At 35.6% G+C, this 12,658-nt stretch overlaps 1 protein-coding gene across 5 annotated transcripts in view; it reads left to right on the top strand.

The window, feature by feature from the left end:
- Window positions 1-12,658, top strand: part of UBR1 (ubiquitin protein ligase E3 component n-recognin 1) — a 141,369-nt gene that overhangs the window by 65,612 nt on the left and 63,099 nt on the right. For all 5 annotated transcript variants that reach the window (XR_014813013.1, XR_014813014.1, XM_021097091.2 and 2 more), the window contains 6 exons: window positions 666-729; window positions 3,800-3,924; window positions 6,883-6,935; window positions 8,150-8,252; window positions 11,020-11,068; window positions 11,434-11,588. Coding sequence is in view for 3 of the 5 variants with exons in the window: in XM_021097091.2 (XP_020952750.1) it covers window positions 666-729; window positions 3,800-3,924; window positions 6,883-6,935; window positions 8,150-8,252; window positions 11,020-11,068; window positions 11,434-11,588 (549 nt within the window). In the remaining 2 variants the exon portion in view is untranslated. The remainder of the gene's footprint in view (window positions 1-665; window positions 730-3,799; window positions 3,925-6,882; window positions 6,936-8,149; window positions 8,253-11,019; window positions 11,069-11,433; window positions 11,589-12,658) is intronic.

Below are 12,658 nucleotides of genomic sequence, written 5' to 3' on the forward strand. Positions count from 1 at the left end.
CAGCTGCAGCATAGATCACAATAGCAAGCTCAAATCTGATCCCTGGCCCGGGAACTCCATATGCCACGTAGAAGCCAAAAAAGGGGGAAAAAAGTGAATATCTAATTTACTGTAATATTTAAATAACAGGTATGAGAGTTCCATTATGGTGCAGCAGGTTAAGGATCTGGCACTGTCACCGCAGCGGCTTGGGTTGCTGCTGTGCTGTGGGTTTGATCCCTGGCCCGAGAACTTCCACATGCTCTGGGTGCAACCAAAAATGAAAACAGGTGTTAGGAAAGAGTACTCTCACCATAGCTGCTGATAACTTATCTATTTGAAACTACTGTTTCACTAACCCAGGTAAGAAGGAAGCCAATAGTAGAGGAAAAATTAATGATTAGAATTTCTTTGGTGACTTAAGGCTAAATGGGAATAACATGAAATGATAATGGTAATGAAAACAACAGTAATATTTAATAGTTGTTATTGAGTTCTTATTATGTGCCAAGTATTGGGAACCTTGTTGAATTTGAAGTTAAAAAAAAGGGTATTATTCACCTTATAATTCTCTGTTGCTAAAAGAAAATACTGGATGGATTGGACCATGAATCTGATCCAGAAATGTATGTTTATGCAGTGTTTTGTTTCTTATATAACTAATTTTTTCTTTTATAATTCTGTAGGATTTGATTAAACAATATAATACCTTAATAGAAGAAATGCTTCAAGTCCTCATCTATATTGTGGGTAAGATTAAAACATGTTTTGAGGAGTTCCTGTCATGGCGCGGTGGAAACGAATCAGGCTAGGAGCCATGAGGTTTCGGGTTAGATCCCTGGCCTCTCTCAGTGGGTTAAGGATCCGGTGTTTGCCATGAGCCATGGTGTAGGTTGCAGACGTGGCTCAGATCTGTCGTTGCTGTGGCTGTGGCATAGGCCAGCCTCTATAGCTCTGATTAGACCCCTAGCCGGGGGGAACCTCCATGTGCCGAGGGTGCGGCACTAAAAAAAAAAAAAGATTACTTTTTATAGAGAACACTGAGAACTGTAAGTTATTTTATTCTTCTCCCAAGTACTGCAGAGAATATTAGAGTTTAATGTGACTAATGTGATTGATATGTTTAGAAACTCATTTTTCAAAAAGCACCCTCATGGTTCATTATGTTAAGGATCTGGTGTTGTCACTGTTGTGGTTCTGGTTACAGCTGTGCTTCAGGTTTAATACTTGGCCTAGCAACCATCTGCATGCTATGGACGTAGCCAAAAACAATAAAGCACTGCTATTACATCTTCATTTTACAATACCTGATTTGTAATTATTTGGACTTGTTTATAGAGGTCTGGGATATAATTATTATCCTTGTTAGAAATATAGATGAAAATAACTATACATTGAGTGCCAAAAATGTTTGTATATTTCAAATTTCAATGTAACAGTGGTCTGGGTCATTTTATTAAATTATTTGTGCAAGTATTTGTCATATTTTTACTTTTCTGTATTCTATATTGTTGTCTGTTGATTTTACCAAGTGAGTGAAAATTCAGCACTTCTGATTCTGTCTCTTGTTTCTTACTTTACTGCAGAAGACACTGCTTGGTATTAGTAGGTCTGACTGAGGATTCTAATCAAATCTGAAAGCATGGATTTATTTTACTTGTCAGAGATCAAGTTGCTGGACTAGCTACTTGTTTCAGTAAGAAGTGTGGTTAACTTTCATTGCTAAGTGATATGTAAATTTTCCAGGCACTTGCTGTCCTGGAATAACTCCAGAGTGTTCCATAGGAAACTGCTTGAAAAAAATGGACAAATTAAAAACCTGTAAAAGATTAAGTTGATGATATACTTTATTAAATTACAAAAACTTGAGAATTTTTGTGTTTGTTCCTGGAATATTATATGAAGAATCTTTTTTTTTTTTTTTTTCCGTTTTGGCGGTACTGTGGCATATGGAAGTTCCCAAGCCAGGGATCAAATCTAGGCTGCGTCTGTGACCTATACCACAGCTGTGGCAACACTGAATCCTTTAATCTACTGCACCACAGTGGGAACCCCAAGAATTTCTAATGCTTTACTGTATTTTTGCTGTTTTATATTTTTACTTTTTTTCCACTATTGCTACTATTTTATTTTATTATTGCTATTATTACTTTGCTGTTACTGTGTTTATTCACATTCATTGGATATTTCCTTCTATGTGATTTGATATTTAGTTAATACTTGGCAGAGTCCTATTTTTAGGAGTCAGCTTTTTTTTTTTAATGGCCACATGGAATATGGAAGTTACCAGATATGAGATTGTATCCGAGCTGCAGCTGTGACCTATGCCACAGCTGTGGCAATGCCTGATCCTTTAACGCATTGCACTGGGCCAGGGATCTAACCTGTACCTCTGAAGTGACCCTAGACGTTGCAGTCAAATTCTTTACCCACTGTACCATGGAAGGAACTCCTAGGAGCCAACATTTTTAAAAGTGTGTGTATGTGTGTATAAAATCTCTTGTTATATAATGGAGAAAACATTAAGAAGTAATGTAAAATTTGAATTAGGAATCAGAAGATCTAGTCTTGGCCTTGCTACAAACTGTCGAGAGCATGACATTTACATTTTTTTTCTTTTTTAAAATTACTCAATGAATTTTATTACATTTATAGTTGTACAGTGATCATCACAACCCGATTTTACAGCATTTCCATCCCAAACCCGCAGCCCGTTCCCCACTCCCAAACCTGTCTCATTTGGAATCCATAAGTTTTTCAAAGTCTGTGAGTCAGTACCTCTTCTGTAAAGAAGTTCATTTTGTCCTTTTTTTGATTCCTCATGTAAGTGATAGCATTTGATGTTGATGTCTCACCATCTGACTGACTTCACTTAGCATGACATTTACGTTTTTAGGGTCCCAAATTCCTAATTTGTAAAATGTGAAAGTAATCTACATGAACTCCAAGGTTCTTTTCTAGCATCAAACTTCAAGGGGATAGTATTTTGGTTAAAAAAAAAAAAGAAAATTACAAAAGTTTTACAAGGGTAAAGAGGAATCAGTCTGTTGGAAGTGAATTAATAAAATATCATTCTTTGGCTAATTTTTAGAATTCATCAAATCTGTTAGGCAAAGAATTCCTATCTTTGTAACAACACTCTTGTAGATATCACAGGGCTTTGTAGAGATGAGGTGTTGAAAATCAGTGGTGACATAAGGTCAAATATTGTAAACCTTCTTGAGCCAGTGGGAATTAAGTGCATGAAGTTCTCATAGTTAATGTAGCTTTTTTTGTCTCTCCATTTGGTAGTTAATTGAGATGAAAAATGGAAACCTGTTCATGTGGGCCTTTTAGCAATACCATCCATCCTGATACATCTTACTCTTTTGTCATTTAACCCATAAATACATAAAGCATTTTGCTTTTCAGTTTTCACTTTGTTCATTCTTAAATAACAAGTAGAGACAAAATTGATAAAGATCTTGAAGGAAAAGGTATTGTTCCGTGATGGCCACTGCTCATTCAATGCCATCTTCCTTGTTTTCTGGATTAGAAACACATGCTAATTTAATTGAGGGGCCTTGTTTATAATGTGTGAGTATGTGTATACGTGTGTGTGTGTGTGTGTGTTTTAATTCAAGAAAAGTCCTTTGTTCCTCAGGTCTCTTCATTTTTTCTTCCTCTTTCAGCAACTGTATCTTGTTCAGATTTAGGAACATCTTCAAATAATTTTTGGTCACTCTCACAGATTTAATTTAATGCAATGTTCTTGATGGGAAGAGATTTAAATGGAAAGCAATTACTTTATTTTACTTTTTCTCTTAATTGTTTGTATTAGGAGAGCGTTATGTACCTGGAGTGGGAAATGTGACTAAAGAAGAAGTCACAATGAGAGAAATTATTCACTTGCTTTGTATTGAACCCATGCCGCATAGTGCCATTGCCAAAAATTTACCTGAGAATGTAAGTCCAATTTTGTTTTTTACTCTTACTTCAAGATAGGGTAATTTTTTTATTTATTTTTATTTTTTTTGTCTTTTTGCTATTTCTTGGGCCGCTCCCGAGGCGTATGGAGGTTCCCAGGCTAGGGGTCGAATTGGAGCTGTAGCCACCGGCCCACGCCAGAGCCACAGCAACGCAGGATCCAAGCCACGTCTGCGACCTACACCACAGCTCATGGCAACACCGGATCCTTAAGAGATAGGGTAATTTTTTCCTTTAATTGGAAGGTACTTCAGAGTTTTAGGAAAATCTTTTTAAGGCATTTTCACAGGTGAAACTATCAGCATTAATTTTTTGGTGGTATAAATTTTAATTCTTGGCTTTTGGACATCAGGGAACATTTTAGACATATTCTGGCTACTTAGGAAACATTTTCTAGCAAAAAACTCTTTGATTTTTTTACTTTAAGGTTTCTCCAAAGGATGGAGTTCCCATCGTGGCACAGCAGAAAGAATCCAACTAGGAACCATGAGGTTACGGGTTTGATCCCTGGCCTCGCTCAGTGGGTTAAGGATCTGGTGTTGCCATGAGCTGTGGTGTAGGTTGCAGATGCGTCTTGGATCCTGCGTAGCTGTGCCTGTGGTGTAGGCTGGCAGCTACAGCTCTGATTAGACCCCTAGCCTGGGAACCTCCATATGCCACAGGTTCAGCCCTAAAAAGACCAAAAACGATTTCTCCAGAGGAGAACGGGGCTTCCTGAAATAGTAAGACTATTTGGATCATGTGTTAGTGTGGGTGTTCTGAGAAGCAGACACATGTCAAGACAAAACATTTAAGATTTTATTGGAAACAATGACTATGAGAGAAATGGTGAGGAAGCTGCGTAAGGCTTGGGGAACCATTAGATTTTGACATGAGTCTGACTCCAAGTGAAGCAAGGAGGAAAGGTAGGGTAGCTTGGAGCATCCTAGGCTGCTTGGTAGTCTTGAGAAGGCTTGATGCCTTCCCATGTCCCCCAGCGTGAACTTGCATTAGATCTCAGTTCCTCTAACTAGAGGCCTGCAGGGTGCTGTCACCACAGGTGATGTTTATGTTCAGTATTACTGATATTGAAGTAATAATTCTAAAGGTTGAGTCATATTTTTTACTTTGAGATTTAATTATGAATTAGAGCAATGATTCCTAAAAGATATGAGACTTACCTGTATTATGAAGGCTTTCTAGAGAAGTAGAATAGAGATAAGCTTCGACTATTGGTCTTTTTTCCCCAAAAATATCTGTATCTTTTTCCAATTTCATTGTTAACTGATTCTCAAACTTTGTAATTTAGCATGTTACCTTCATAATTTTTACACATCTATCAATTTCATAATTATTAATACATTTTAAAGTCATTTACATTTTTCCTTGGCATCTTTCTATCAGTAATACAAGGAATATTAGGTCTGACATTTTCTAGATTATTTTTTCCTGATAAATATTAAAATAAGTGAATAGGGAGTTCCTATCATGGCTCAGTGGTTAACGAACCTGACTATCCATGAGAACTTGGGTTCACTCCCTGTCCCTGATCAGTGGGTTAAGGATCCGGCCTTGCTGTGAGCTGTGGTGTAGGTAGCAGACACAGCTCAGATCCCAAGTTGCTGTTGCTGTGGTATAGGCTGGCAGTTACAGCTCTGATTCAACTCCCAGCCTTGGGAACCTCCATATGCCGCAGGTACAGCCCTAAAAAAAAGACAAAAGACAAATATTAAATAAATAAATAAAATAAGCAAATAACTTCAAAATTTTAAGAATATGTAACTATGTACCACCTAAAAAAACTTCATGTACCAGTGGTGATATACATACCATACTTTGTCCAAAAAAAAAAAAAAAAAAAAAAAGCTTTAGTGTATACCCTAATGTTTCAATGTTTATCTCAAGTACTTTTTTTTAAGTAAGCTAAATTTCTTTATTGAAATATAGTTGATTTACAATGTTGTGTTCATTTCTGCTGTGTAAATTTCTCAATTTTTGCAAGACTGTAGGAATCTATGAGCTTACTTTAGTATCTTGCCTTGGTTTTTTTATCCTGTGTTGTTTTTTTTAGGGCCACACCCATAGCATATGGAGGTTCCCAGGCAAGGGGTCTACCCGAGCTGTAGCCCCACCAGCGTACTCCAGAGCCATAGTAACACCAGATCCGAGCCAAGTCTGCAACCTACACCATAGCTCATGGCAATGCCAAATTCTTAACCCACTGAGCGAGGCCAGAGATCAAACCCGCAACCTCATGGTTCCTAGTTGGATTTGTTTCTGCTGTACCACGATGGGAACTCCTTTTTATCCTGTTTTTAAATGACTTCATAAAAAAAAATACCTTGTTCAGGGAAAGGTTCAGGCCATTCAGAAAAAATAAATTATAATTCCAAAAGTCAGAATACATTTGGACATCTATATGTGTTAATATATGTATGCTCTAGATCCCATTTATTTTGTTACATTGATTTTAATAATACAGCATGGGCATGTGCTTAAATGATGTGTGTGAAGAACATACTACATAAAGAAAAGCTTTTTCTTTGAATTATTGGTTGTATGTATATACATATATGAGGGCAGACTTAAATTAAATTTGTTCCTTAAGCAGTTTATACATAGATCTTACCTCTGTTAAGAAATTGGTCCCTGGAGTTCCCCGGTGGCTCAAGGGGCTAAGGATCTATCATTGTCACTGCCATGGCTCTGGTTCCTGCTGTGGCACAGATTCAGTCCCTGGCCTGCGAATTTACACATGCCGAGGGTGTGGCCAAAAAAAATTGGTCCCTCAAAACAAAGGTCATTGGTTTTACATCTAATTTTTAAATAGTGGTAATTAATCTTTTTAAATCGTTTACGAAACATTTCAGGAATGCTGTTGAAAGTATTTCAGTTCACTGTAAGGGAAGATAAAGTCGTTACATGAAGGTAAAAATGACAAAAATATTGTTTTAACAGGAAAATAATGAAACTGGCTTAGAGAATGTCATAAACAAAGTGGCCACATTTAAGTAAGTACTTAATATTTATGCTTATTCTGAGAGATACCAGTCTTTTTCTTGTACTTTGGATACTTTGTAGAAGCCCTGAAGTTCTTCCCTGAACTCTCAAGAATAAGAATGGGGTACAGACATATCCCACGTTGCTGTGCCTGTGGCCTAGGCTGATGGCTACGGCTCCAATTGGACCCCTGTGGGAACCTCCATATGCTGCTGGTGCGGCCCTAAAAAAAAAGACAAAAAAAAAAAAAAAGAATGGAGTACAGACAGAAAGAGTGAGAATAAAGTCCATACTCTAGGTACTTAGTACATGTATGTTGAAGAAGTGATTATTTTTGGTAGGTGAATGAGAAATACCCATTTGTGATATTAGGTGACTTAATAAGTAAACAGAGAAATCTTTCCTATAGTTTCTTTTCCATCATATCTAAGCCATGGCTTCATTTATTCTGTTAAATTTTTATTTTGTATTATACTAATAGTAGACTTTACATTATTTTGTAACTTTCTGATTCTTTGAGATATATAAAATGGAAATAAGATTTTAAGTGGATTCATTCTTGAAATAAAAAAAATTGATACTGATAGTGATTTTTCTTTTTATAGTATTGTATTTATAAATTGCTAATTTCACATAACTTTAAAAGTAGAGTATAGCTTTTTTATGCTCTAATAATGCTCAATGAAATATTTCACTTACATCAACAGAGACCAAAAGCTGTTTAATGTGCAGAACAAGTATGGTATTACTCCTTTTGGCCCTGAGGCTTTTCCTTATAGTTCTCTATAGAGGATTCACCACTATATTTTCATTTATAGTTTGCAAAGACATGATGTCTTACTACTACTTTACATTTGCCTTTAGGCAATGCAGGCTTTACTTAAATAGGCAATCTTAGGCTTCACAGGCTAAAAAAGAAGCCTTAGGGATTTAAATAGGGCATGGGATCAGATCTATATAGTATGAAAAATAAACTTCTTCAGGTTCATTTGAATTTCATAATTATGGAACACAGCTTAGCTCTTATCAGGACTTTGGGCTTACAGTCTAGGTTTTTAGTCTTCCTCTTAAAATTTGTCATTTCAGTTTAAGCAAGCTGAATAAGATAAGATTATGTTTTCTTCCTCTAGATTTTGACTTTTAGATTAATTTTTAGATTCTTAATTTGTCTTACTCTGTACTTCAATGACACTGCAGTTCATCTCTGTATTTTCTCTCTTTTTAGGAAACCAGGGGTATCAGGCCATGGAGTTTATGAACTGAAAGATGAATCATTGAGAGACTTCAATATGTACTTTTATCATTACTCAAAAACACAGCATAGCAAGGTAGGAAAGTTATCCTCTTCATTAAATAAGACTTTATGCTTTCTAACTCCATAGAAAATTACCTGGTTTTTCTATAGTTTCACATTGGTTCTCATTGTTAGAGACCATTATCTTACCTAAGAAATTAAAATTAAATCAATTATGTTATCTAATATGTAGGCACTATTCAGATTTTCCTAATTATACCAAAGATAGTCTTTAAAAATTATTTCTTTTTTTCAAATTATTGAAGTATAGTTGATTTAGAATGTTGTATTAATTTCTAGTATATGGCAAAGTGATTCAGTTACATCTATATCTATATATATTATACAATATTCTTTTTCATATTCTTTTCCATTATAGTTTATTACAGGGTATCGAACATAATTCCCTGTGTTATGGAGTAGGACTTGTTGTTTTTCTATTTTACATATAGCAGTTTGTATCTGCCAGTCCCAAACTCCTAATTTATCTCCCCCCCATCCCCTTTTCCTTTTGGTAACCATAAGTTTCTGTGTCTATGTGTCTATTTCTGTTTCACAAATAAGTTCACTTATGTCATTCTATTTTTAAAGTTTTATTGAAGTATAGTTGATCTACAAGGTTGTGATAATTTCTGCTGTACAACAGAGTGATTGGCTTATATATGTATACACATCCACTCTCTTTCAGGTTCTTCTTCCACGTAGATTATCCCAGAATATTGGGTAGAGTTCTCTGTGCTCTATAGCATGTCCCCGTTCGCCAGTCATTCCTTATACCTCAGTGTGCATATGCCCCAACCCCAAGTCCACTCTCCCTCCCCCTCTGCACCTGTCCCCTTTGGTAACCATAAGTTTTTCAAAGTCTGTGAATCATTTCTGTTCTGCAGATAAGTTCGTTTGTATCCTTTTTTTAGGTTCCACATATAAATGATATCATACGATGTTTGTCTTTCAGTGTCTAACTTTACTTAGTATGATAATCTCTGCTTGCATCCATGTTGCTGCAAATGGCATTATTTCATTCTCTTTTATGGCTGAATAATATTCCAGTGTGTGTGTATATATATATATATATATATATATATATATATATATATATACACCACATCTTCTTTATCCATTCCTCCATCAATGGGCGTTTATTGCATCCCTGCCTTGGCTATTGTAAATAGTGCTGCAGTGAACATTGGGGTGTGTGTATCTTTTCAAATTTTGGTTTTCTCTGGGTTTTCCAAGAGTGGAATTCTTGAATTACATGGTGGTCCTATTTTTAGTTTTTTAAGGAACCTCCGTTTGTTTTTCTATAGTGGCTATACTAATTTACATTCCAAACAACAGTGTAGGAGGGTTCTCTTTTCTCCACACCCTCTCCAGCATTTTTATTTGTAGACTTTCTAATGATGGTTCTTCTGACCAGTGTGAAGCAATACTTCATTATAGTTTTGATTTGCATTTCTCAAATAATTAGTGATGTGGATCATCTATGCATGTGGTTTTTGGCCATCTGTATGTCTTCTTTGGAAAAATGTCTATTCAAATCTTCTGGGTTGGGTTATTTGTTTTTAATTATTGAAGTATGAGCTGTTTGTATATTTTGGAGATGAATCCCTGGGTCACTTTGCTTGCAAATATTTTCTTCCAGTGCCTAGTTTGTCTTTTCATTTTGTTTATGGTTTCCTTTACTTCGCAAATGCTTGTAAGTTTGATTAGGTCCCATTCATTTATTTCTGCTTTTATTCCTGTTGCTTTGGGAGATGGACCTAAAAAAACATCGGTACAATTTATGTTAGAATGTTTTGCCTATATTCTCTTCTAGGAGTTTTATGTGTCATATCTTATATTTAAGTCATTAAGCCATTTTGAGTTTATTTTTATGTATGGCATGAGGGAATATCTAATTTCATTCATTTGCATGCACCTGCCCAGCTTTCCCAACAACACTTGTAGAAGAGACTGTCTTTTCTCCATTGTATATTCTTGCCTTTTCTGTTGAAGATTAATTGATCACAGGAGTGTGGGTTTATTTTTGGGATCTCTGTTCTGTTTCACTGATCCATATGTTTGTTTTTGTGCCAATAGTATGCTGTTTTGATTTCTGTAGCTTTGTTGTATTGTGGGAAGTCTGTGAGAGTTTTTCCTCCACCTTTGTTCTTTTTCCTCAGGATTGCTTTGGCAATTCTTGGTCTTTTATGGCTCCTCCAAAAATATTGTTTTTAATTGTCTTAAGGGTAGGAGAATCCAATCAAAGATCATGTACTTTATTGTCTTTTGTAACATTGACATTTCTATATAGTAGGTGAGTTGTCTTTTAGAATACCTTCTATTCTGCATATGTTTGACTGTATTCTCATGATTAGATTTAAGTTAAGTATTTTGAAGCAAGAATACTACATAAGTGATATATTACATCACATCACTAGGCACATAATGTTTATTTGTCCCATTAAGGGGTGATGTAAGTTTGATCACTTAGTTAAGGTGATATCTGGCTTTGTCCTTATAAAATGAATAATTACTAATTCATAGTACAATGCCTTGTGTATAATAGACACTAGGTGAATATTGTTGACTGAAAGAATGGGGACTAAATTGCTGATAAAGGATATTTCCCATCTATTTTGCAATGGCCTTCTCTGGGATAGCTATTTTGTTTCTGGGATAAGGTAGCATCTGAAAACATGTTTCAGTATAAGAAGTCATTTGGTAGGTTTGTGGAGCTTTCTTGCCTGCTTCCAAGTATTCCACTGGTTTCATGCTTGTTAAGCAGAGTATTTAAAAATAGACCTTTTTTTTCTTAATAGGCTGAACATATGCAGAAGAAAAGGAGAAAACAGGAAAACAAAGATGAAGGTAAAAAAGATTCTGGATTGACTCATTTTGACTATATTCTGTTTTGTATTAGCAAAACATACAGTGTTTTTGTTTTTTGAGAGCTGGCAGCTAATGCAGCTAAGTGCAGAGAACCCTTTGTTTCTTATTCACCTATATCAGTCATGAGAGAATTTAAAATTTTTGACAAGTGGAGTTTATTTTGGGTGACTTACATAGTGACTTATATTTCCCTTGACATTGATATTTTCAGTGCTTTAAAGGTAGTGAAGATCATGTGTTGTTTTGCATATAATATATGTGATCCTGACATTTGCAATTTAGCATGTAAGATAACCCAAATAAAAATGTACCTGTTTTTCTCTTCTGATCTTGACCCATTTTAGCATTACCACCACCACCACCTCCTGAATTCTGCCCTGCTTTCAGCAAAGTGGTTAACCTTCTCAATTGTGATGTTATGATGTACATTCTCAGGACCATATTTGAGCGGGCTGTAGACCCAGATTCTAACTTATGGACTGAAGGGATGCTTCAGATGGTATGTATACCTAAAATTTTTTCTCTATGTCAGATACTTTAGCTACTTCATAGAATTCTTGAGGATCTGGAGAAGATCCCTGGTTAACTGGCTTCAGTCAGAACTACAACTAGAGTACCTGAGACCTAAGGGTCATTAAAAATAGCTTAGATATGGCACAGTGACACATCCTCAAGTTTTTAGGATCCTTATTCTTGGGAATCGTTTATAGTTTAAAGAAGAAGAAGAAGAAAACCTATTCCTGCTAATAATGAATTGGCATGTAATTATCATAACAATTTTCTGTATCATTTATTTCACTTGTATTATAAGGAGACAGTATAATAAAGATTGAAGACAAGCAGGTCTAGGCTTGAATCTTGGATTACCCCACTTCCCAGTTAAGGAGTAAACCTCACTGCTCAAATGGGTTTAAATATAGTCATTTCATTGAGTTGTAGAATTAGCTCATTAAATGGAAGCAGCTATTTTTTTTTCTTGATACTCTTATTAGAGATAAATTGATAATGTCACCTTTGGTAGCTGTAATATTTATTTAGAACCTGCTTAGCTAAATTATCCTTGGATGTTATTGGTCTGGAGGCTCTAAATGCTATCTTACTGTGTATATTTCAAATTTTGTATAACAGCAGTAAACATATCCAGTAAAAATTTCAACCTGTAGAGATATACTTGAAATCAAAAGTTAAAATTTCTCTCCCTGCCTCCCAGTGCCCTGCCTAAAAGTTTTCTATCTTCTGGAAGTCATCCCACATTAGTGCATATAGGCCTACCTCGTGCTTAACAGATTCATAGTCCATTATATGGACATCTTATGATGCATTTAACTGTCTCCTATTAATAGACATTTAGGTTGTTTTTAGGTCTTTGACAAAGAACACTAAAATTAACATCATTGTACAGTTATATTTGCATACCTGAGTGAATATATCATACTAATTCTTTAACACTAGGTCATTACTTTTGCTTTTTTTTTTAGGGCTGCACCCACGGAATATGGAGGTGTCCAGGCTAGGGATCAAATCGGAGCTGTAGCCACTGGCCTACACCACAGCCACAGCAATGCTGGA

Source organism: Sus scrofa, chromosome 1 (genome assembly GCF_054392235.1).
Source record: "Sus scrofa isolate SSC_HxYL_T2T_F1_AM1 chromosome 1, Sscrofa_HxYL_maternal_Yorkshire_Landrace_v2.0, whole genome shotgun sequence".
Lineage (NCBI taxonomy): Eukaryota > Metazoa > Chordata > Mammalia > Artiodactyla > Suidae > Sus > Sus scrofa.